The sequence below is a fragment of the Callithrix jacchus genome, chromosome 6 (genome assembly GCF_049354715.1).
Source record: "Callithrix jacchus isolate 240 chromosome 6, calJac240_pri, whole genome shotgun sequence".
NCBI lineage: Eukaryota > Metazoa > Chordata > Mammalia > Primates > Cebidae > Callithrix > Callithrix jacchus.
The window spans coordinates 104,657,497-104,684,201 of NC_133507.1; the positions used below are offsets into that span (position 1 = coordinate 104,657,497).

At 36.8% G+C, this 26,705-nt stretch overlaps 1 protein-coding gene and 1 pseudogene across 13 annotated transcripts in view; one reads left to right on the plus strand and one right to left on the minus strand.

The window, feature by feature from the left end:
• EPB41L5 (erythrocyte membrane protein band 4.1 like 5) overlaps positions 1–26,705 on the plus strand; it is a 149,514-nt gene that overhangs the window by 45,030 nt on the left and 77,779 nt on the right. For all 13 annotated transcript variants that reach the window (XM_078327974.1, XM_078327976.1, XM_035305094.3 and 10 more), the window contains 10 exons: positions 3,943–3,985; positions 4,927–5,005; positions 6,313–6,357; positions 6,539–6,591; positions 7,787–7,907; positions 8,043–8,130; positions 9,257–9,345; positions 12,736–12,805; positions 24,577–24,746; positions 25,890–25,996. In XM_078327974.1, coding sequence (XP_078184100.1) covers positions 3,943–3,985; positions 4,927–5,005; positions 6,313–6,357; positions 6,539–6,591; positions 7,787–7,907; positions 8,043–8,130; positions 9,257–9,345; positions 12,736–12,805; positions 24,577–24,746; positions 25,890–25,996 — 865 coding nt within the window. The remainder of the gene's footprint in view (positions 1–3,942; positions 3,986–4,926; positions 5,006–6,312; positions 6,358–6,538; positions 6,592–7,786; positions 7,908–8,042; positions 8,131–9,256; positions 9,346–12,735; positions 12,806–24,576; positions 24,747–25,889; positions 25,997–26,705) is intronic.
• On the minus strand, positions 17,870–18,286 carry LOC118154621 (peptidyl-prolyl cis-trans isomerase NIMA-interacting 4 pseudogene; annotated as a pseudogene).

Sequence of the window (26,705 nt, forward strand, 5' to 3'; positions counted from 1 at the left end):
TATTCGACATTCTTAAAGAGTTTTCAACCCAGAATTTCATATCCAGCCTCAGCTTCATTAGCAAAGGAGAAATAAAATCCTTTACAGACAAGCAAATGTTGGGAGATATTGTCACCACCAGGCCTGCCTTACGAGAGTTCTGGAAGGAAGCACTAACTATGGAAAGGAAAACCAGTACCAGCCACTGAAGAAACTGCAACTAACAGGTAAAATAACCAGCTAGCATCATAATGACAGGATCAAATTCAGACATAACGATATTAAACTTAAATATAAATGGGCTAAATACCCCAGTTAAAAGATGTAGACTGGCAAATGGGATAGAGTCAAGACCCATTGGTGTGCTGTATTCAGGAGAGCCATCTCACATGCAAAGACACACATAGGCTCAAAGTAAAGGGATGGAGAAAGATTTACCAAGCAAATGGAAATAGGCTCAAAGTAAAGGGATGGAGAAAGATTTACCAAGCAAATGGAAAGCAAAAATAAAAATAAATAAATAAATAAAAAATAAAAAAGCAGGGTTGTTATCCCAGTCTCTGTTAAAATAGACTTTAAACCAACAAAGATAAAAAAAAAAACAACAAAGAAGGACATTACACAGTGGTACAGAGATCAATGCAACAATAAGAGCTAACTGTTCTAAATATACATATATCCAATATGGGAGCACCCAGATTAATAAAGCAAGTTCTTAGATACCTACAGAGACACTTAGACTCCCATACAATAATAGTGGGAGATTTAACACTCCACTGTCAGTGTTAGATCAATGAGACAGAAATTTAACAAGGATATTCAGGACTTGAAATAAGCTCTGGACCAAGCAGACCTAATAGACATCTACAGCACTGTCCACCCCAAGTCAACAGAATATACAGTCTTCTCAGCACCAATCACACTGATTCTCAAATTGACCACATAATTGGAAGTAAAACACTCCTCAGAAAATGCAGAAGAACAGAAATCGCCACTGATCTCACAGAAATACAAATGAATCATCAGAGAATACTATAAATACCTCTATGCAAATAAACTAGATAATTTAGAAGAAATGGATAAATTCCTGGACACATGTACCCTCCCAAGACTAAACCAGGAATAAGTCAAGTTCCTGAATAGACCAATAACAAGTTATGAAACTGAGGCAGTAATTAATAGTCTACTAATCAAAAAAAGCCAGGATCAGTCAGATTCATAGCGAAATTCTACCAGAGGTACAAAGAGGAGCTGGTACCATTCCTTCTGAAGCAATTCCAAACAATAGAAAAAGAAGGACTCCTCCCTAACTCATTTTCCGAGGCCAGCATCATCCTGATACCAAAACCTGGCAGAAACACAGCAACAACAAAATTTCAGGTCAATATCCCTGATCAACATCAATGTGAAAATCCAATGTGAAAATACTGGCAAACTGAATCCAGCAGCACATCAAAAAGCTCATCCACCACGATCAAGTCAGCTATCTCCCTGGGATGCAAGACTGGTTCAACATACACAGATTAACAAATATAATCCATCACAAACAGAACCAGTGACAAATATCACATTATTTTCTCAATAGATGCAGAAAAGACCTTTGATAAAATTCAGATAAAATTCAGTTAAAACTCTCAATAAACTAGGTATTGATGGAACGCATCTCAAAGTAAGAGCTATTTATGACAAACCCATAGCCAATATCATACTGAATGGGCAAAAGCTGGAAGCATTCCCTTTGAAAACTGGCACGAGACAGGGATGCCCTCTCTCACCATTCCTAATCAACATAGTATTGGAAGTTCTGGCCAGGGCAATCAGGCAAGAGAAAGAAATAAAGGGTATAATAGGAAGAAAATAAATAAAATTGTCTCTATTTGCATATGACATAATTGTATGTTTAGAAAACCGCATCATTTTAGCCCCAAAATCTCCTTAAGCTGATAAGCAACTTCAGCAAAGTCTCAGGATAGAAAATCAGTGTGCAAAAATCACAAGCATTTCTATACAGTAATAACAGACAAACAGAGAGCCAAATCATGAATGAACTCCCATTCACAGTTGCTACAAAGAGAATAAAATACCTAGAAATACAACTCACAGGGATGTGAAAGACCTCTTCAAGGATAACTACAAATCACTGCTCAAAGAAATAAGAAAGGGCACAAAAAAATGGAAAAACATTCCATGCTCATGGATAGGAAGAATCAATATCGTGAAAATGGTCATACTGCCCAATGTAATTTATATTCAGTGTTATCCCCATCAATGTACCCTTGACTTTCTTTACAGAATTAGAAAGAACTACTTGAAATTTTATATGGAACCAAAAAAGAGCCTGTATAGCCAATGGAACAGAACAGAGGCCTCAGAAATAACACTACACATCTCCAACCATCTGATCTAATTAAACTAAAGAGCTTCTGCACAGCAAAAGAAACTGTCATCACAATGAACCTGCAACCAACAGAATGGGAGAAAATTTTTGCAATCTACCCATCTGACAAAGGGCTAATATCCAGAATCTACAAGGAACTTAAATTTATGAGAAAAAAACAACCTCATCAAAAACTAGGTGAAGGATATGAACGGACACTTCTCAAAAGACGAATTTATGCGGCGGACAACCATATGGAAAAAAGCTCCTCATCATATTAGAGAAATGCAAATCAAAACCATAATGAGATACTATCCCATGCCAGTTAGAATGGAGATCATTAAAACAGGAAACAACAGATGCTGAAAAGGATGTGGAGAATTAGGAACTCTTTTACATCATTAATGGGAATGTAAATTAGTTCAACCATTGTGGAAGACAGTTTGGTGATTCTTCAAGGTTCTAGAAACAAATACCATTTGACGCAGCAATCCCATTACTGGGTTTGATTGATAATCAATCATTGAGACTTGATTATAAATCATTCTACTATAAAGACACATGCACACATATATTTATTGCAGTACTTTTCACAATGGCAAAGACTTGGAACCAACCCAAATGCCCATCAATGATAGACTGGATAAAGAAAATGTGGCACATACACACCATGGAATACTATGTAGCCATAAAAAAGAATGAGTTCATGTCTTTTGCAGGGACATAGATTAAGCTGGAAACCACCATTCTCAGTAAATTCATACAGTAACAGAAAACCAAACACTGTATGTTCTCATAAGTGAGAGTTGGACAATAAGATGGTAAGTAGCTACCTAAGTAAAAAATAAAACACACACACACACACACACACACACACACACGGATGCAGGGAGAGGAACATCACATACCAGGGACTGTTGGGGGATGTGGGGGCTCGGGGAGGGATATTATTAGGAGAAATTCGTAATATAGATGGTGGGTTGATAGGTGCAGCAAACCACCATGGCACGTGTATCCCTGTGTAGCCTGCATGTTCTGCACACGTATCCCAGAACTTAAAGTATAAAAAAAAAAGTCACCTAATAGGTTTTAGTTTTTTTTGTTCATGTGCATCAGAAGCTTGCTGTGGATATTGGGCAGATACTCTGCCCTCTCACCTCTTTTCTCATTCACTTCAGTTTTTTTTTTTTTTTTTTTGAGACGGAGTTTTGCTCTTGTTTACCCAGGCTGGAGTGCAATGGCGCGATCTCGGCTCACTGCAACCTCCGCCTCCTGGGTTCAGGCAATTCTCCTGCCTCAGCCTACTGAGTAGCTGGGATTACAGGCATGCGCCACCACGCCCAGCTAATTTTTTGTATTTTTAGTAGAGACGGGGTTTCACCGTGTTGACCAAGCTGATGATCCACCCGCCGCAGCCTTCCAAAGTGCTGGGATTACAGGCGTGAGCCACCGCGCCCTGCCCAGTTGTTTTCTTGTGAAGTATTTCCTTGTGGTTATCAGTATAGGCACAATGAAAGTAACTTTTAGTAGTTAAAATTTTTAAGTTCTGTCATCTGCTTAACTAAATTTTTGTTTTTGTTTTTCAGCATTGGTTGGATGGTACAAAAAGCATCAAAAAGCAAGTAAAAAGTAAGTCCTGAAAAATTATGTGTGGCGGGGAAAGAGGAAATAGACTATATTAGAAATTCTGATTCCTAATAGGACATAAGAAATTATGTTTCAGATGAATTTTTTAGCATTTTCATTTTCTAGAAATCATTTTATTTTGATACACTGAGCCACTCCCCAAGTTACATAGTCTTGATACTAATTTAGACTCAGCTGTATTGGGGTTTAACTTTCCAGGAGAAAACAATGCAGATTGCAAATGGGTTGACTTTCCCCAAAATGCTTAACTGTTATTTGCTAATTATTTGTGTTGGAATTTTCCTGTTTGGCCCTGTTTGTTATGTGTCCTAATACTGAAAATATTTTGAGACTTTGTTATAATATTTTAAAATTAAGAAAAATGAAATAATTCACTTAAAATGTTAGTGTCATTCAGAGAGAAAATACCATTGTTTATCCATTATCCAACTTGACTTTTTATCAGCGTTTTTAGGGCACATCAACTCTTGTCTCAAAATAATGAGACCACTGAAATTATAGAAGTTAGTGAACTAGCTGAAATGAATTTGTGTGGGAAGATTCACTATGAGCAGTTAATAACATAGGCATTCCTCAGTTCTCTCAAGAAATACAGGTTAGCAGGTTTTCAGTGCTGTTAGATTGCACAGTCAAGACTTTCATTGGATGCATTTGACCCTGAACTGTTAGAATTAGTCTAGAGCTGTCTGTTCTTCGGATGAGAAATGATAGTAATATACTATATGAGGGTTTGGTACATTTAAAAAAATCTAATTGATCTTTTTGTGTCAGGTTTAAGCCTGTGATCTAACCTGAAGCAATGCCACAAAAACCTGATCTTTTGTCTCACTCCAGTAGATTTTTGGCCAATTTTCTGTCTGAAAAGTATTAAAAGTATTACTTAAATAGTCTATTAAAACCCCCCCTTTTTTTTTTAACGACAGTTGGTTCACCTTATTGTCTGCATCTTCGAGTTAAGTTTTATTCTTCAGAGCCAAATAATCTCCGTGAGGAACTAACCCGGTAAGAACACTGTCTAGAATTGTGCCCCGGGGTATTTTGATAATTTTGAAAGATTGTCTTTATATTGTTTCCAATTTATAGTCAGCTAATAAAATGGATTTCTGTCCCCTGGTAACAAGACCTCAAATAATAGAATTTTATTCCTGAACAGTGTTTTTTAAGTGTATGATTCTTTTTCTTTATCGTTTTCAAAATAAAGTGTTGGTTCCTTAGCATCCTCCAAAGCTGACTAGTGAATTCTTTTTTTTAAGTGTCGCTCTCAACTCAGGAATTTTAACAGGATTGACATGTTTCAATACATTGCAATATTATATTTATTGATGTAGAAAATAATATATCTTTGGCCACAGGGAGTTTATTCAAATTGGCACCCAACTTTCTTTACTCAGTGAAATGCCATTGGTTAATGAAAAACATTAGATTTTGGTTTGAATAGTTTTGAATAAACCTTATGTTATATATACTTATTTTAATTCATGGTCTCTATCATAAATTCATTATTCCATGTACACATACTATTTACTAAATGAAAAAGTTGAGCTTTTGAGTTCCTTTAGAAGGGTTTTCTCTAGAACACCTTGACAATGAGATTGTAGCTATTTTCTGTAGTTATATCCTTCATAAGAAGGATAAGAAGTAGATGTCTTATCACATAAGAAAATGTCTTATCACATAAGAAGTAGATGTCTTGCTCTGTTGCCCAGGCTGAAGTGAAATGGCATGTTCTCAGCTCACTGTAACCTCTGCCCCCCACCGGCTTCAAGCAATTCTCCTGCCCCAGCTTCCTGAGCAGCTGGGATTACAGGCACCTGCCACCACACCCAGCTAATTTGTGTATTTTGGTAGAGATGGGATTTTGCCCTGTTGGCCAGGCTGGTCTTGAACTCCTGGCCTCAAGTAATATACCCGCCTTGGCCTCCCAAAGTGCTAGAATTATAGGTGTGAGCCACCGCACCGAATCTATAATTAAGAATACTTCTGAGATCTAGCGTTAGATCAGTAGGGTGACTATAGTTTACAGTTATGTATTTTACATTTCAGAATAGCTGGAAGAAAATAATTCAAATATTTCTGGCATAAAGAAGAGACAAATATTTAAGGTGATGGATATCCTACATATCCTGACTTGATCCTTAAAATTATATAAATATATTCAATTATTTTCTGTATCCACAAACTGTATACATCATTTATATATTAATATAAATAATTTTTAATAAAATAATACTTCTTAAATTAGAAGGGTAAGATTTTTTTCACAGTAGACTGTGCTGTTGGGTTAAATTTGTGCCTTTCATTTTTCTTAGGTATTTATTTGTTCTTCAGTTAAAACAAGATATTCTCAGCGGAAAGTGAGTATTAGTTATTTAAGGATCTATGCACATTTCCTTGGGTGGTTGAAAAATTATTTTAAAAATAAGTTTATAGTTGCAAAAAAGAAATGATCAACATAAAGCATGTATTATTTTTGTTTATCTTAAAAACGAAGGTTATGAAATTGACTTTTCTAACAAACTTGTGTTTTGGCCTTAGATTAGAATGTCCCTTTGATACAGCAGTGCAACTGGCAGCTTATAATCTTCAAGGTAAGCAGTTCTTATGTTTACTGTTAAGACTCAAGTATAATCCTTTTTTGTTTGTTTTTAGTTAAAGAATTTCAGAAGATTCTAATTATGTGCAAGGAAAGAAACAACACTGTTTTTGTATAAACTTCTGTCAGTGTCCAACTCTGACTTTTGCTTGTTTTACAACACTGCCTTCTTTTTCTTCTCTGTAATGTAATTCCTCCCTTCCCACCTAAAGTGTTGAAAAGTCATAGTCTACCTGTTAAGTCAGTAAATGTTGTGATGGGGCCTTCGGCTAGCTTTTTCCTTAAAAGAAATGCAGTTATGTATGAGTAAATTGTTGCTGAAGCCGTATAGTTTAGCAGTCCTTTCTCTCTAAGCCCACATTTTGCTCACAAATAACCACAGATAAGTACATACATGTTTGCCCATTGTTCAGTTTTTTTCCTGCTGCTTCCTCCCACCAGTTTTTTTAGTTCCTTTCAGTTATTTTTTTAGGATTAATAATTTTAAAATTTTACTTTGATATATTGTGTCATATTCGGTGTATATCAGTACTATTCTTTTTTTTGAGACGGGGTCTCACTCTTGTCACCCAGGCGGCTAGAGTGCAGTTGTGTGATCATAGCTCTTTGAAGCCTTGAACTCCTGGGCTCAAATGATCTTCCCGCCTCAGCCACCTTAATAGCTGGGTCTAGAGGCCATCATGCCTAGCTAATTTTTGTGCCTTTTTTTTCCCCCCAAGATGAGGTCTTGCTATGTTGCCTAGGCTGGTCTCAAATGATCTTACCACTTCAACCCCCAAAAGTGCTGTGACTATAAGCATGAATCACCATACCCAGCCTGAGTAAAATTCTTCATAGTTGCCAATTAAATGTCTTTTAATGATTGCTAAATTTTTTCGTTTATTCACTATAAGGTCAGACGTATCTCTTTACGAAAGTCTAGAAAGCAGTTTTCAAAGGCTAAACACTGAGATGTGAATACATTAAGAGAAAGATATGTAATTAAAAATATACTACCAACAATAAACATGAGATATATGTGTATGACTGATATGCTGGATTCACTTTTGGAGAATTGTCTGAGTATTATGAATTTCTGTAAGAAATTTCTAGGAAAGAATCTTTCTAATCTTAGCAGTTTTCATTAATGAAGTGGTTTTTGAAGAATTTAGCAGGAAATACACATAACTTTTTGAAACTTCTGTTTATAGCTGAACTTGGTGACTATGATCTGGCTGAGCATAGTCCTGAACTTGTCTCTGAGTTCAGGTTCGTGCCTGTTCAGACTGAAGAGATGGAACTGGCTATTTTTGAAAAATGGAAGGAATACAGGTATCTAGCATTTGACTATACTTTCTTTAAAAATCATAACAGTTATTTCATATTCATTATCTTCTATTTGTGTCCTTGGTATAGAATTTATTTTATGTTTATTGTTATTTTAAAAATCATTGTTTTAAATTTCAGAGGTCAAACACCAGCACAGGCTGAAACCAATTATCTGAATAAAGCCAAATGGCTAGAAATGTATGGAGTTGATATGCATGTGGTCAAGGTAAGCATGTGTTACGATGCTTTTTTAAAAATTTATTCTTTGGAGATTCACAGTGACTGTGGAATATTTCAGTATGAGGGAGGGCATGGAGTTTGCATAAGCTAGCACTGGGTACTTTGGATGTGTGGTTGAATACTGAATGACTAGAATCTCACCGAAAGGTTCATCACAAGAAAGAAGAGAAGCATTCAAATCCCTAACAAGGTATTTGGTTCTTTTAAGCTGTTTTTTTCCCCCCTATAAAAATTATTTTAACCTTTTGAACCATTTTTCTTTTAACTTCCTATTACGTCTTACACTGAGTAGGGTCTGTTAAAATAATTCAGAATGCAAAGTTGAAGAGTTATAGCTTAAAGATTTTGATAAACTGTGCAACAGCTTTGTAGTGATTTATTTGTAGTTTAGTAACATTTTTCCAGAAAGGCAGTTATATTAGTTCGTACTTGTACTGCTATAAAGACATACCTGAGACTGGGTAATTTATAAAGAGGTTTAATTGGCTCATGGTTCTGCAGGCTGTATAGTCTTCTGCCTCTCTGTAGGCCTCAGAAAACTTATAGGGGAGAGTGAAGGGCAAACAGCCATATATTTACATGGCTGACAGGAGAGAGAGCAAAAGGGGAGGTGCTGCACACTTTCAAACAACCACATCTTGTGAGAACTCATTCACTGTCATGAGAACAGCAAGGGGGAAATCTACCTCCATGATTCAGTCACCTCCCACCAGGCCCCTCTCCAACACTGGCGATTACAGTTTGACACAAGATTTGGGTATAGACACAGAGCTAAACCGTATCAGCAGTCTTTTCGAAAATACATGATCTAACTCGTACGTAGAATATGGGAAGAATGTGGAAACAGCTTTCTTTGTAGTGGGAGTGTAGCTACCCACTTTCACTGAAGATACACAACTCTAATGTTTCAATACTAGAAATTAAAATATATGCATAAATTTTTCTAAGAATGTTATTTTGGATACTCTAAGTGTTGAAAACATCTCATTTATTAATATTATCCTGTATGTAATTAATATAATTCAATACAAAAATGAATTTAAAAGTTGTGTGAAAATGTGAAACCTGTTTTATACAAGTAAAGCTAATACATTTTTCTCCCCTGACATTAGGCTAGAGATGGGAATGACTATAGTTTGGGACTAACACCAACAGGAGTCCTTGTTTTTGAAGGAGATACCAAAATTGGCTTATTTTTTTGGTAAGCAAGAGTTATTGTCAAAGTTACTCACTGTTGTTTTGGTTTTCAATGAGTAAAAACATTCATATAAAGTTAATATGTAAACTAGAGTTTGGAAATTAAATAGTTGTGAAAAACTTCTCAGTGAGAAGCTACTGTCTCTTGTCATACTTTTACGTGTCATTATTCCCACTCTTCAGAGGCAATTATTAAAACTCTTCTAACTGTATTTCCCATTAGTTTCAAAGTATACCACAAAATACATCTTAATACAAATATTTTATATTTTTATATGTATCACATGTTCACATGGCCTTCATGTAGCCATGTCATTGTTTTTAATATTTATTATTCCACAATCCCTTTACTCCCTATGGTGTAAGAAGAAGATACTAATATTTTTATCCCTTCTTTTAGCCGTACTCCTTATACTGTTCCAGCTTTTAGAAAGTTTATACTTTTAAGTTACATTTACATTTTACTTTTACATCAAGGATAGATTTTACTTGGATTTCTTGGCCATAATTGAGTCCATCAGGTTTTGTCTAGTATTCTAGAAGCTGAGAATCAGGGTAGTGTTTATAATATGTCTGTATCAGAACTAGTACAGAGCTTATGTGTATACTTGTGTATGCTAGACAGGGACTGTTAGCGCAAAGCCCTCTGGCATCAAACTTAAATTCTGACATATCCAGTTACTTTAAACATAACCCACTAAGTATATTTTTAGCTATTACTGCTTTGTATATCCCATGAAACTGCCCCCTAACATCTACTAAACACAGATCAGGCAAGCTCTGTAGATTAAAGGACCCCAAAATCATTGCTGCCTTTCTGAGCTCTCTGACCCAGATCCCTGGCGCTTAACTGCTGAATGCCATCCTAGGCACTTAAGCCCCCCCTCTCAGATTCTCCTCTCTCCTGAGAGTTTCCTTGCCCTCTTCTCCATCTGGGTGGTAGTTTTGCAGCTGCTGTCTCTGGAGGGTCACCTGCTGTGAAGGACCACCCCTATCATGCAACCCTTTCCAAACACTGCTCAATAAAGCCTGTTACACCATACTTTTTCTTGATCAGCTTCGAAGTCCTGGAACTCACAACTGGTATTATATTTCCTTTCTATTTAGCTTTTTGCTTTTGTTCTAGAGTTCTTGGCTCCCCCATCTCACACACCCCTTTAAATGACCTGCCTTTGTCTTCACCTCAAGCTTTTTTTAAGTTATCAAGGGTTGCATTAAATTATTCTTCTGTTCGCATTGGAGCTGTTTGCTGTTCAAGTTGCTCTCCAGCTTTTATCTTGAGACTTCCCTTTCCAGTGTTCTCAGCTAGGGTCCTGTGTGGTCCTCCCATGGCTTCCTTTTTCTTTGCCACCCCCCCCACCCCCACCCCCTCCAACTGTCTTAAGTAAAGGAAGTAACTGCCTAAGAAAAGTAATTTGTTTGAATCCTTAGATGCCTTAAAATGATTTTTTGTCTTTTATTTTTTCTTGATAATTAGGCTGAGAATAGAATTTTAGGTTGAAAATTATTTCCCTAAAAAAATTGGAGGTAGTATTTCATTTTTGCATCTGGGTGTTCCTCTTAGGGACTCTTTGAGAGACTTCAGTTGAACACCTTTACAGTTGTCCCTTGATGGGTGAGGAAGCTGGAGCAATTATCTTCCCATTTCTTGAGAGTTAAATCCTCTCATACTTTCAGCTTATCCTGAGGGCAGATGGAATTTGCTTCCAGGCCTAAGAATGCTTTAGGTAGAGAGAAAGCACCTTTTGTACCTTTTCATAAGATTGTCTTGAGAGTTAATTAATACTTGTAAAACACTTAGAAGAATACTTAGGGCAGTCCTGGTGGCTCACATCTGTAATCCTTGCACTTTGAGAGGCCCAGGCCAGGGCTCACTTGAGGTCACGAGTTTGAGACTAGCCTGGCCAACATGGTGAAACCCTGTCTCTACTAAAACATGCAAAGATTAGCCAGGTGTGGCGTGGTGGCATGCACCTGTAATCCCAGCTATTCTGGAGGCTGAGGCAGGAGAATTGCTTGAACCCAGGAAGTGGAGGTTGTAGTGAGCAAAGATCATGCCACTGCACTCCAACCTGGGTGACAGAGTGAGATTCTGTTTCCTTTCCTTCTCCTGCTGTTATTTATTTATTCATTCTTGTTTTAGTAAAGCTCTTGTAAACAAGTTCTCTTTTACGTGTATTTTATATAAGTTATATTTAAAGATTAGTGAGTGGGAGTGAGCGTTACATTGTCTTGACATTCACAATTTATAGAAATACAGAGTTCAAATGTGGTATAGGTGGCTTGGAATTTACAAGTAGAGAGATATAGTTGGAAAGTGGGCCATAAAGTAGGTTAAAAAAATTAAAGTCTATTTCCTCAAACCAAAATTCCTGTTGAAAACAGAGTTGAGGCTGGTTACAGTGGCTCATGCCTATAATTCCAGTATTTTGGGTAGTGGATCACTTGAGCCACTACCAGGAATTTGAGACCAGCCTGGGCTGCATAGCAAGATGCCGTGTCTACAAAAAAATAGAAAAATTAGCCTGGTGTGGTGGTATGTAAGGCTGAGGCAGGAGGATTAATGAGCCTGGGAGTTCACGGCTGCAGTGAGCTATGAACACACTACTGCACTCCACCCTGTGCAACAGAGTAAGACCCTTTCTCAAACAAACAAAAAGAATAGATTTGAAGACCATCATCAGTGTTTTTCTTTATGCCGTTTTTTTTTGGTTTTTTGTTTTTTTGTTTTGAGACGGAGTGCAATGGCGCAATCTTGGCTCACCGCAACCTCCACCTCCTGGGTTCAGGCAATTCTCCTGCCTCAGCCTCCTGAGTAGCTGGGATTACAGGCACACGCCACCAGGCCCAGCTAATTTTTCTTAAATATTTAGTAGAGACGGGGTTTCACCATGTTGACTTGGATGGTCTCGATCTCTTGATCCACCCACCTTGGCCTCCCAAAGTGCTGGGATTATAGGCTTGAGCCACCGCGCCCGGCCCTTTATGCCGTTTTTAAAGCTTATGGTCATTCCTATGTCTAGTTCCTGTGCTGCTGTTCTGCTTTAACACTGAAACAGTTTTACCTAGGCCTAAAGAATCTCTTACACCATAATTGAGATGTATCAAATACATAGATTTCTTTGTTTTCTTTTTCCTTAATATTTTTAACATCTGATATGTGCAGCCTCAATTTTGTCAGAGATATTGCTTTTGAAATATGTACTGTGTTTTTCTGTTATCCTGTCTTGTTGATGAGACTTTTTGAGGGGCATTACAAATTATGTTTACCCTTCTGTCAGTTTTTAATTCGGGAGTTAGATGGTTAAATGTGTTTCAAATAAAAACTTTTTTTTTTTCATATTTAGAGAACATTTATTTGTAATTTGGGTTTTATTCTCATATTATATTATAGGCCGAAGATAACCAGATTGGATTTTAAGAAGAATAAACTAACCCTGGTGGTTGTAGAAGATGATGATCAGGTAGGAATACAATTATATTACTTGTTTAATAGTGACGGTATTATGTGGTAACTTCTTTCTCTAAAAGAGGGAATATACCTCATTGTTTTAAAGAGCCACAGAATAGAAACAGTATAATTAATGCTTTAAATAATTTCCTTACTTGGGTCATACCATCCTAAAAATACGGTTTTCCACCCTTAGGATGAAAAATAATGTAAAAGTCTCTTTTTGTTTCTTCATTGATAATATATCTGAGGTGTATAAAAACTTACATTTAAGTGACTTTTTTTTTTTTTTTTTTTTAGGAAGGGAGGAAGGCAGGAAGGAAGGAAAGGAAGAAGGGAGGGAGGGAGGGAGAGAAGGGAAGGAAGGAAATCAGGCAATGAGAGAGACATTGCCGACCTGGATCTAGAGGTCTACAAGTTGGTTTCTTTTTTTCTTTTTTTGAGAGAAGGAAAGAAAAAAAGTGAAGGAGAGGAAGAAAGAGGAAGAAGAAGAGGGAGAGAGAACGGAAATGTTGCTTTATTCTAAAAAAAAAAATGGGTGTTAATAATGGCCAATCAATATTTCATTTAAACCTATGAGTAGGTGTGATGTGGTATTGACAAGAATGTATATTTTGTGTATTTAAAGTGGAGAGCTCTATAAATATTTATTAAGTTTACTTGTTCCGGATCTGAGTTTGAGTCCTTGATATCCTTATTAGTTTTCTGTCTCATTGAGTCTAAGTCTCTATGTTTCTGGGTGTTCGGATCGTTAGCTCTTGTTGCTTTGATCCTTTTACCACTATATCTTTGTTGCTTTAAAATCTATTTTATCAGATACGAGAATTGCAACCCCTGCTTTTTATTTATTTATTTTTGCTTTCCATTTGGTTGGTAAATCTTTCTCCATCCCTGTGTTTTGAGTTTTTGTGTATCCTTGCATGTGAAGTGGGTCTGGATGTAGCATACCGTTGGGTTTTGGCTGTATCTTTTGATTGGGGGATTTTGTTGATTTAATTTTAGGATTACTGTCATTTGATGTTAACTGGCTGTTTATCCATTCGTTGATGTAAATTCTTCTTTATGTTGGTGCTCTTTGCTTTTTGGTATATTTTTAGAAAGGCTAATACTGGTTGTTTCTTTCTATGTGTAATACTTCTTTCAGAAGCTCTTATAAAGCAGGCCTGGTGGTAATAAAATCTCTGAGTACTTGCTTGTTCATAAAAGATTTTATTTTTCCTTCAGTTGTGAAGCTTAGTTTGGCTGGATATGAAATTCTGGGCTGAAGGTTCTGTTCTTTGAGGATGTTGAATATTGGCCCCCACTCTCTTCTGGCTTGTAGAGTTTCTGCTGAGAGATCTGCTGTAAGTCTGATAGGCTTGCCTTTGTGGGTAACCTGACCTTTCTCTCTGGCTGCCCTTAGTATTTTCTCCTTTGTTTCAACCCTGGTGAATCTAACGATTATGTGCCTTGGGGTTGCTCTTCTTGAGGAATATCTTTGTGGTGTTCTCTGTATTACCTGGGGTTGAATGTTGACCTGCTTTGCTAGTTTAGGAAAATTTTCCTGAATAATATCCTGAAGGGTATTTTCCAGCTTGGATTCATTCTCTCCGTCGCATTCAGGTACACCTATCAAACGTAAATTTGGTCTTTTCACATAGTCCCACATTTCTTGGAGACTTTGCTCATTCCTTTTTATCCTTTTTTCTCTAATCTTGTCTTCTCGTTTTATTTCATTAAGTTAGACTTCGACCTCTGATATCCTTTCTTCTGCTTGAACAATTTGAGTGTTTAAACCTGTGCATACTTCTCGGAGTTCCTGTATTGTATTTTTCAGTTCCATTAATTCACTTATATTCCTCTCTAAGTTGTCTATTCTCATTAGGATTTCGTCAAACCTTTTTTCAAAGTTCTTAGTTTCTTTACATTGGGCTGCAACATGTTCTTTTAACTCACAGAAGTTTCTTATCCATCTTCTGAAGCCTGATTCTGTTAATGGGATGCGCTCGTTCTCCATCAAGCCTTGTTCCCTTGTTAATGAGGAACTGTGATCCTCTGTAGAGGGAGAGGCGTTCTGATTTTGAGTATTCTCAGCCTTTTTACGCTGGTTTCTTCCCATCATTGTAAATTTATTCACCTGTTGTCTTTGTAATTACCAACTTTCAAATTGGGTCTCTGAGTGGACGTCCAAGTTGTTAATTCCCAGGGCTGAAATATGAGCAACCTACTGTGCCGGCCAAAACAGCAGCGTTAAGACTGATAGTGCTTTTCTGCCCGGGAATCTCCAGTCTGGCTTCCTTGTTGAGTCCGTAATAGGTGACTCTGCCTTCCCAGAGCTCTAAACCTTGGTCAGAAGGGGAACCAGTCCTGTTTACTCTGCACCAAGTGCTGCCGCACCGAGGTGCCAGCAAGACATTTTCTTTTTTAAGACAGGGTCTCTCTCTGTCACCCAGGCTGGAGTGCAGTGGCACAAACATAGCTCACTGCAACCTTGACCTTCTAGGCTCAAGTGATCCTCCCGCCTCAGCCTCCTGAGTAACTGGGACTACAGATGCATGCCACCATGCCTAGCTAATTTTTTCATTTATTTGTAGAGACAGAGGATCTCACTATGTTGCCAAGGTTGGTCTCAAACTTCTGGCCTCAAGTAATCCTCCCTCCCACTTTGGCTTCTGAAAGTGTTGAGATTAAAGGCAGGACAGACCAACTTGATCTCTTTATTAACTGATCAAAAATATTAATCAAAAAGATCTACCTAATAATATTAATAATAAAACCTTTTGAATTAAAGATTACTTTGTATCAGTTACAGTGTGGTTCTTTTTTTTTGAGACAGTCTTGCTCTGTTTCCAGGCTGGAGTGCAGTGGCATGATCTCGACTCACTGCAACCTCCACCTCCCAGGTTCAAGCAATTCCCCTGCCTCAGCCTCCCTAGTAGCTTGGACCACAGGCATGTGCCACCATGCCCAGCTGATTTTTTGTATTTTTAGTAGAGATGGGGTTTCGCCATGTTGCCCAGGATGGTCTCGGTCTCCTGACCTTGTGATCCTCCCGCCTTGGCCTCCCAAAGTGCTGGGATTACAGATGTGAGCCACAGCACCCAGCCACAGTATGGTTCTTAATTGGCACATGCATGGATGCAACTTACATGCATTGTTCTTAATGAAAGAAGCCAGATTTAAAAGATTATGTGTTGAATGATTTCATTTATACGATACTTTAGAAAAGGCAAGAAGAATTTTGCTTTATGCATATTAATACATTTTAACATATGCATACAGATATAGATAAAAGCAATTTGAGCAAAATATTAGTAGTTTAATCTAGATAGTATGTATATGGGCATTTAGTTTTTCTGTATGTTTAAAAAATTTTATAATGATAAGATTTTTTTTAAATCCATTCTTTTTCATTTTCCTCTCCTAGGTAATTTCACTGCTATACTTTTCTGTTTTAAAATGTCTTCTGTGTTTTTGTTTTGCTTTTTTGAGGTGGAGTCTAGCTCTGTTCTCCAGGCTGAGTGCAGTGGTGTGATCTTGAATCACTGCAACCTCCACCTACTGAGTTCAAGTGATTCTCTTGCCTCAGTCTCCCAAGTAGCTGGGATTACAGGCATGCACCACCATGCCTGGCTGATTTTTGTATTTTTAGTATAAATGGGATTTCGCCATGTTGGCCCTGCTGGTCTTAAACTCCTGACCTCAAGTGATCCTCCCGTCTTGGCCTCCCAAAGTGCTGGGATTACAGGCATGAGCAACTGCACTTGGCTCTTCTGTTTCTCTTCCAGCTTTTGTCATATGCAGGCATCTTTTAAACATATTTCCATTCTATTTATAATTTATAATTCACTTTTTTATTATTAGTAGTAATAATAATTTATTTTGGTTGTACCCGTGTGAAATGCAACAAGCAATATAGGAGAAGGTAAAAGGAAAACTCAAGAGTTTTCCTGAAACTTTGCCAGCGTTTGGTTTAACCTTTTCATGGAATTTTGTTGTTTTAAATTTCATCTTCTATTAATAGATAGAGATGTTAACATTTGGTCATGCTTGTTTTTGTATATCTGTGGGACATTTTCTGTTCATGTTCTTTTCTATTGGTCCCATAAAAGTGCTATAGAAAAATGTGAGTGTAAATTCCAACATAAATACTAATAAATTAAAAGCTAAGATCAGGTGCGTATTACCCTGCATTGTGATAGGAGCCCTCCAGTTATTTGCTGCTGTTGTTTTGGGTATATGTGGACCTAACTGAATATCATAATAACTGAGAAAAAGAATAAGACTGTAGAAATTATTTAAGTTAAAGACTCCTATACACTCAATATCCTTTTTTCCCCCAAGTTTTTGAATATGGATGTTAAACCGATCACTTTTCTCTAATAAGAACACCTCTGTTGGTAAGTGGTCTTTGAGTTTATGCATGAAACTTTAGGTTTTTATCAATATTGGTAAAATAAAGAAACAATAGAGTTTATCAGAAGCTTGTTTGTGTCACTTTGGTGCTGCTTAATGGGAAGCACTACTTACAGTCAGTAGATCTTGATGTTCTATTTTGACTCTGAAGTTGTTCACATAAGAAATAGTGATACTGAGTGCTTATGTTCTAGGTATAGTGGTAGGCTTTTTATTTTATCAGGTTGAATGAGAAATATTTCATATTCTTAAGGAAATTTTAGTGTAGTAAAAAGTGTCCAGTAAGTAGATAAGCTGTTGTTAACAGTGCAGTAAATGGTAAACTAGGAGCACATAATAGACAAGTCTGCAAAAATATGTAGCCATGTATACTCTTAATATCACTTATAATATTGACACAGTCATTCACTAAAATGATATGTAGCCAAGAAAAGTAATTATCGATTATAAGAAAAACTTCATGTTATAGTAAGTGAATGTTTGGTACAGTAGTATTTTTATCTCTGAGTGTTTAAAAATATGTTTATACTTTTGTATAGGGAAAAGTTTACATAGGTTTTTAACTGCTGGAGGTATTGTTACAGGGTGATTTCAGATGATTTTGGGTTTTCCCCCTTGTTTATGTTTTAATAAGTGTATAATTCTTTATGTATTTATTTTATTTTTAGTCTTTCATATGATTTTATTTTCTTCCTTCAACCATAGTAATATGATATCCAAATTTTGTCTTAACTGGTGGATCTGTAAACATAGGCTTATCCATCCCACTTATAGGCAAGGCAAATGCTGCTTCTTGAAATGGTCCTACCATGGATCCTCTGGTTGTCCAACCCAAGTCACCCCCTTGCCTGGCTTTATCTTCACTACATTGTGCGATCACTTCATTGAATCTCATCCCAGACTTTAACTTTTCCATGGCTTCCATGATTTTGCCATGTTTTTCACATGGAATGTGTGTGACCTTGACTGCATTGCCACCAGCTTTGGGACCTTCAGCCTTCTTGTCAGCACTGTCACTCCCAGAGGCTGCTCCCCCCTTCCCTGCTTTTCCAGAACCACTTTTTCCTTTGGGCAGCATCTTGGAAACTTGCTGTTGAACTCTGACAAGTGTGTAATTCTTATATAGGACACGGAATGGGAGATAAATAGCTCCCAGTACTGATTTGTTGGGTTGTATTTTATTTTGTTATAATTTTCCTTTCTTTTCTGAACTTTTATTTTAGGTTTGAGGGTGCATGTGCAGGTTTGTTACATGAGTAAATTGCATGTTGCTGGGGTTTTGTTTACAAATAATTGTATCACCCAGGTTGTGAGCATAGTACCAAAAATAGGTGACTTTTTAACTTCCCACCCTCTTTCCTCAAGCAGGTTCTGGTGTCTGTTCCCATCTTTGTGTCCATATGTACTCAATATTTAGCTCCCATTTATAAGTGAGAACATGTGGTATTTGGTTTTCTGTTCCTGCCTTAATTCATTTAAGATAATGGCCATCTATCTGCAAAGGATATGATTTCATTTTTTATGACTGTGTAGTATTCCGTCATATATATATGTGTGTGTGTATATATATGTGTGTGAGTGTATAGATATGTGTATATACACACACACACACACGCACACACATATATATATATATATATGCCCTCCCTTTTTTTCCAGTCCACTGTTGATGATTGTCTAGGTTGGTTCCACATCTTTGCTGTCATGAACAGTGCTGTGATGAACTTAAAGGTACATGTGTCTTTTTCAGTGCTGTGATGAACTTAGAGGTACATGTGTCTTTTTGGTAGAAATATTTAAAATCCTCTGGATATATATACCCAGTAATGGGATTGTTTGGTTAAATGGTAGTTCTGTTGTAAGTTATTTGAGAAATCTCCAAACTGCTTTACACAGTGGCAGAACTAATTTACATTCCCCTCAGCAGTGTATAAGTATTCCTGTTTCTCCCCAACCTCGCCTGTTACTTTTTGACTTTTTAATACCAGCCATTCTGACTTCTGTGAGATAGTATCTAATTATCATTTTGATTTGCATTTCTCCAATGATTAGTGATGTTGGGCATTTTTCATATGCTTATTGGCCATGTGTATGTCATTTTTTAACTGTCCTTTGCCCATTTTTTAGTGGGACTGTTTTGACTTTTACTTGTTGATTTGTTTAAGTTGCTTATAGATTTTGGATGTTAGACCTTTGTCAGATGCATAGTTTGCAAAATTTTTTTTCATTCTCTGGTTGTCTGTTTACTCTGTTGATAGGTTTTTTTCTCCCTCCACCCCATCATGCAGGAGCTCTTCAATTTAATTAGCTCCCACTTGTGTATTTTTGTTTTTGTTGCAATTGCTTTTAGAGACTTCATCATGAAATCTTTGACAAGGCCTATGTCCAGATTGTTATTTCCTAGGTTATTTTCTAGGGTTTTTTAAAAATATGGTTTTAGGTCTTATGTTTAAGTCTTTAATTCATCTTGAGTTGATTTTTGCTTATGGTATAAGGAAGGGGTTCAGTTTTCCTCTTCTGCATATGACTAGCCAGTTATCCCAGCACTATTTATTGAATAGGAAGTCTTTTCCCCATTGCATGTTATTATCAACTTTGTTCAACATCATATGGTTGTAGATGTGTGGCTTTATTTCTGGGGTCTCTAACTCATTTCATTTGTCTGTGTGTCTGTTTTTGACACCCTGTTTTGCTTACTGCAGCCCAATATAGTTTGAAGCTAAATAGGGTAATGCCTCTGGCTTTCTTTTTGCTTTGGATTGCTTTGGCTATTTGGGTTCTTTTGTTTCATAGGAATTTTAGAATAGTTTTTTTTTAATTCTGTGAAAAATGACATTGATAGGAATACCATTGAATCTGTAAGTTGCTTTGGGCATTATGGCCATTTTAACAATATTGATTCTTCCTGTCCATGTGCATGGAATATTTTTGTATTATTTGTGTTATCTCTGGTTTCTTTCAGCAATGTTTTCTAATTCTCATTGTAGAGATCTTTAACCTCTCTGGTTAGCTGTATTCCTAGTATTTTATTACTTTTGTGGCTATTGTGAATGGGATTGCATTTTTAATTTACTCTCAGCTTGGATGTTATTAATCCATGGAAATGCTACTGATTTTTTTTTTTACATTGATTTTGTATTCTAAAACTTTACTGAAGTTAGGTTGGGGGCAGTGGCTCACGCCTGTAATCCCAGCACTTTGGGAGGCCAAGGTGGACAGATCACCTGAGTTCAGGAGTTTGAGACCAGCCTGGTCAACATAGTGAAGCCTTGTCTCCTAAATATACAAAAGTCAGCCAGGTGTGGTGGTGTGTGCCTGTAGTCCCAGCTGCTTAGGAGGCTGAGGCACGAGAATTGCTTGAACCCGGGAGGTGGAAAGGTAGAAGTTGCAGTGAGCCGAGATCATGCCACTGTACTTCAGCCTGGACAACAGAGCAAGACTCAGTCTGAAAAAAAAAAAAAAAAAAAAAAAGACTTTAAGATTTTATAGAATCCTCTTTCTGTTTTTTGGTGAAGGTATGGTGATCTTAGGGCCCTTTTTTGGGTCAAAAATCATGTATTGCTTCACTCACTGCAGACCAGAAAGAGAAAGATAAATAAGCTTTTTTGATCTCTGCCTTTGGGAAGATCATTGATATTAAACATCAATGTCAAAATTAGTGTTTTTGATGATGTGGAATTTGACCTGTTCTCCTTATTTCAGACTTGAAAAAATACCTATCACAGTTTAGTGTATAAGAATAGCAGCAATGTATTACATTTTTTATAGGCCCCCAAGCAGCTGAATTGAATTAGCTAATATTTCTACATAGGTTTTAATAACCTAGTTTACATTTACTTAATACATTTAATAATTAAAAACATATGACAAGCTATGAAGGGGGAAAAAAACGTTTCTTCTGTTCCAGCTACCTGTTTTTCTTCTGTACAAGTCACCAGTGTTACTTATTTCAGCAGTTTTAAGCCACATTTTTTTTAACATCTCTGAAAAAATATTGGGATACATCTTACGATATGCGTTGCCTTAAAATCATTGACCCGGCCACAGTTGTGACATTTAGTTTCGTTGCCTGCACATGAGGAACTCGTCATAGCAAATTACATTGCATTAGATTTATTTTTAATACTGTAGGTGTTAAGTTTAATTGCTGTTTAAAATGCGTTCAACTGTTTTCACTGCTGAGTGCAGTGGCTCATGTGTATAATCCCAGCATTTTTGGAGGCTGGGACAGGAGCGTTGCTTGAGAGCCCAGGTGTTTGATACCAGCCTGCACAATGTAGTGACCCCATCTCTACCAAAAAATAAAAAAATAAAAAGGGCACTATGATTCAACATTCAAATGAAAAGTTATTCTTAAGGCAGAAAAAGCATTCAGGCAGATCTGTGGTGTGTAAATTTGCAAGCCTCATTAATATTGTGGCAAGTGGTTGTCTTTGGCTCATTCTTACTGTTTCATTTAATGAATAGACCGTAATTATCTGTCCCTTCTACTGTTGATGGACATTTGGGTTGTTTTTAGTTTTCAGCTATTAAGTAGTACATTTTTTGGCCAGCATTTTGGGAGGCCAAGGCAGGATCTCTTGAGGGCAGGAGTTTGAGACCAGCCTGGGCAACATAGAGTCCCCCCGCATCTCTACTAAAAATAAAACTTAGCCAGGCATGGTGGTGCATGCCTTGTAATCCCACTACTTGGGAGGCTGAATCAACCGGATTGCTTGAGCCCAGTAGTCGAACGCTGCAGTGAACGGTGATTGCACCACTACACTCCAGCCTGAACAACAGAGGAAGACCCTATCTCTTATAAAAAGAGTGCTGTCTATTCACAGTAGCAAAGACATGGGATCAACCTAAATATCCATCGGTGACAGGTTGGATAAAGAGAATGTGTGCGTGCACACACGCCATGGAATACTGTGCAGCCATAAAAAGAATCTCTTTGGCTGCAACATGGATGGAGTTGGAGGTTATTATCCTTAGCAAAGAAATGCAGGAACAGAAAATCAAATACCACATGATCCCACTTACAAGTGGGAGCTGTATGATAAGAACTTAGGCACACAAAGAAGGCAACAACAGACACTGGGGTCTACTTGAGTGGGGAGAGTGGAAAGAGGGAGAAGAACAGAAAAGATAACTAACTGAAATTTAACTGGGCTTAGTACTTGGGTGATGAAATAACATGTACAACAAACCACCACGACACATGTTTACTTATCTAACAAACCTCTTGTATCCCAAATCTAAAATAAAAGTTAAAAAACAAGAGTGCTGTTCTGAACACAAAGGTGTGTGTGTATTTAGCTTTTGTAGGTACCGCCAAACCTCTTTCCAAAGTACTTAATACAAGTTTATATTCCCACCAGCAGCGTATGAGGAGGTATGAGCATTCCATTGGTTATTGGTGTCTTCCCCCACCAGACAGAGTTTCACTCTTGTTACCCAGGCTGGAGTGCAATGGCACGATCTCAGCTCACCGCAACCTCCACCTCCTGGGTTCAGGCAATAACTAATGTTTGTAATTCTTTTTCATTTTAGCCATTCTCGTGGAGTAGAATGGTGGTTTTAGTTTTTATTCCCCTGATGACGACTCTGCTTTAACACTTATTTATGTATTTATTGGATATTTGGTTTGAATATCTTTTTGAAATGTCTACTCACATCTTTTGCTCATTTTTCTATTAGTTCATGTATCTTTTATTCATTGAAAAAATCCTTTATATATTCTGAATATTAGTTCTTTGTCAGATATTGGTATTGCAAGTATCGTCTACTCCTTGGCTTGTCCTTTTTCCACCACTTTTATTTTTAGTTGACATGTAATAATTGTACATATTTATTGCATAGAGTGGTATTTTGATACATGTATACAATGTATAATGATCTAATCAGGATAATTAGCATATCCATCTTTACTGTCTTTTTTTTTTTTTTTTTCCGCTGTTGTTACCCAGACTGGAGTGCAATGGCACGATCTTGGCTCACCACAACCTCCGCCTCCTGGGTTCAAGCAATTCTCCTGCCTCAGCCTCCCGAGTAGCTGGGACTACAGGCGCGCACCATCATGCCCAGCTAATTTTTGTATTTTTAGTAGAGACGGGGTTTCACCTTATTGACCAGGATGGTCTCGATCTCTTGACCTCGTGATCCATCCGCCTCGGCCTCCCAAAGTGCTGGGATTATAGGCGTGAGCCACCGTGCCCAGCCCTTTACTGTCTTAATAGTGTCTTTAAATAACCTGAAAGGTACCAAAAATTATAAAATAGATAACCATCTTGTTTATGATCTAGAGTTAACATTTTTTTACATTTTGCTTCAGATCTCTTTTAGAAATAGAATATGCAAATAAATAGTATCAACTAAAGTTTGACCCCCCTGATTACCTACCCTCTTTCTTCTGGTACCTGGTCACCATTTTTGGGTGGTGGTATTCTCCTGTATATTTTGCAACTCTTTCCAAGTATTAACACTTATTAGAATTGTTTCAAAAACTTTCATAATAATATATATTTGTAGCTCTCCTGTTTTATCTAAGCATGTACCGTAGGTCTAACATATATATATGCTATTGTGTAATATGAATAAACTAGCACATTCATTCATTCATCATTTATTCAATCTCTCTGTATAAGTTTTTACATATGCCACTATTTACTTGGCCATTTCTCCTTTTTTGGACATTTACGGTTTGGCCCAAGTTTTACTGAGGAATGAGACTGAAGAATATATGTCTTCGTATATAACTTTTGATGTTAAGAAAATAATTTTCCCCAGAGAGACAGTATAACTTAGTTGTTAGAGGTGTGTGTAGATTCTAGAGCAAGACTAATGGTTAAGTTCATTTCTGGTTTCCTTTCTTAATAGCTTTGTGACTTTGGGCTTAATTTCTTTGAGCCTCAGTTTCCTTATATATGAAATGGGGCTAATGATCATATCTACTCATTGGGATAATTTATGTGAAATCCTTAGAAAAATTCCCACATGAATGTTAACTATTATAATTAGACTCCTGGGAGTGTGGTTACTAGGACACAAATGTGAGCATTTTTTGGGCTATTGATACGTATTGCCAGCTCTGATATGATCCTTCAAATTATAATTATACATTTTTCTCAAATAATGTATAATTATTTGAGATGAAATCTCATTTTATGTCTCTCTGACAAATGAGATCATGTAAGTCGAGGGGAATAATTCTTAGGAATAGTTTTGTATTGGCTGAGAAAATGAACAACTTGATTTCAACTCTGCCCTTATTATGTCGATACTGTAAAGAGTGTCTGAATTTCAGGGAGCACACTAGACATTCGTAGATGTGTTTGTATCTCAGAAATAGGAGACATGACTGTTTGACCTAGGAATTATCTCTTTTTATATAATTTTCTTTTTCAGGGCAAAGAACAGGAACATACATTTGTCTTTAGACTGGATCACCCAAAAGCATGCAAACATTTATGGAAATGTGCTGTAGAGCATCATGCCTTCTTCCGCCTTCGAGGCCCTGTCCAAAAGAGTTCTCATCGATCAGGATTTATTCGACTGGGATCACGATTTAGATATAGGTTAATTTTAATAGCTGTTTTCTCTTTCTTTCATTGCATACAGTCCCCAAAATTTAGACCAACCTTCTCATTTTTTTACAGATATGTTAACTAAGGAATAGAGAAATAAAGTGGTTTGCCAGAGCCTTCCATTGACCAAAATAAAATTTAAAAAGTGGTATTGTTATTGGTTATAATTTCTTGAATAGACGGAAAAACAGTAATTGTATAATGGCTTTTATATCCTTCTTGATGTTAACTTTATATATTAACCCACTCCTAATTTATCTATTTAACAAGAGTTTTATGGACTCTCCACCCAACCACTGGATACCATATAGAAAAGGGTTTCTTGCACTGAATGGGATATTAGTCTGGATGACATCTGTGGTTCTGTATAAACCTGAAGTTCATTATTCTCATGACTCCTTGTTTGTTGTCATGAGTTAGAAATATTTTGGTTTACTGGACCATGGATTACTGGTTGTGAGTTTTCTGCATGCCATGGAAATCAGTTAATATCATTTAAAGAAGGAACAGATAGTACCAATAATGTGGCAAGTTGACTGTGTGGAATTAATAGAAGTAGTATTCTATTGTACTTATATTAAAAGTGAGGAGGCATTTTCTGAACTGAATTTAAATGGAAATTAAGGAGAATAAGACAATAGTCTTAAAAAACATTTCTGGAAAATTATACTGAAAAGTATACATCACAATTAGAAAAGGTAACTGGAAATGTTCTTTTGATTACATACTTTGTACTGAGGAGTGTAGATGGGAAAGAGAGGGAGTTGCCATAAAAGGACAGATATTTCAAACTTATTTAATGTGTACTTAGGTGATAGATATTTCAAACTTATTTAATGTGTACTTAGGTGATAGATATTTCAAACTTATTTAATGTGTACTTAGGTGATATGCATGCTTATGAGAAAATAAAAAAACATAATCTGTTGCATATTTCATGAAAGCCTAGAGTGAAAGAATGATATGATATGATAAAGAGAGAAATCAAGACTGTTTATTAGTAGTTCTTCCTGTAGGATGAAGTTTAGGATGATTCTTTTAAGGAGAACCTGAATGTAGACTGTCTTATTTCTGTCTGTTTTTATTACTGTAAACCTCAGATTTATCTTGCTCTTGTTGTTATGCCTCATTTAGTGGGAAAACAGAATATCAGACCACAAAAACCAATAAAGCAAGAAGATCAGCATCCTTTGAAAGAAGGCCTAGCAAACGATATTCTAGACGAACTCTACAAATGAAAGGTGAAGTGCAACCCTGTTTCAAAGGATTATTTTTCCTTGACAATTAATTATGTGCTGGTGTTGTTTACATAAGAGGAAGTTAGCTGAATCATCTTCTTAGGTCTGTTCCAGTCAACTAAAGTACTTTTCTGGCAGAATCAATTTCATGGATTACACAGAGAAAAATTACCTGTATTAATAGCAGAGATTAAACTTTATGTTAATCCCAATTCAAAAATGATAGTCTAAGGTTGTGTTCAGTTTTGGTATACAAAACTGTGTTTCTGTACAGCAACATATTCTCTCCCTTTTTGATTTGTAGATCTCATTCTAAAACATCCCTTAGCCCCCTTAGGAATTTTTTAAAAACATTATCTTTTTTTTTTTTTGAGACAGTCTCACTCTATCTCCCCAGGTTGGAGTGCAGTGGCGTGATCTCAGCTCACTGCAAACTTCGCCTCCCAGATTGAAGCAATTCTTGTGCCTCAGCTACCTGAGTAGCTGGGATTACAGGTTTATGCCACCACTTGTGGCTCATTTTTGTATTTTTAGTAAGACGGGGTTTTGCCATGTTGGCCAGGCTGGTCTTGAACTCCTGACCTCAAGTAATCTGCCTGCCTTGGCCACCCAAAATAATCCAAAGGATTACAGTCATGCCTGGCCAAAACATTGTCTTGTGATGAATTTTTTTTAGTAACAATTATTTCATACTGTATTATAATATTAAGGA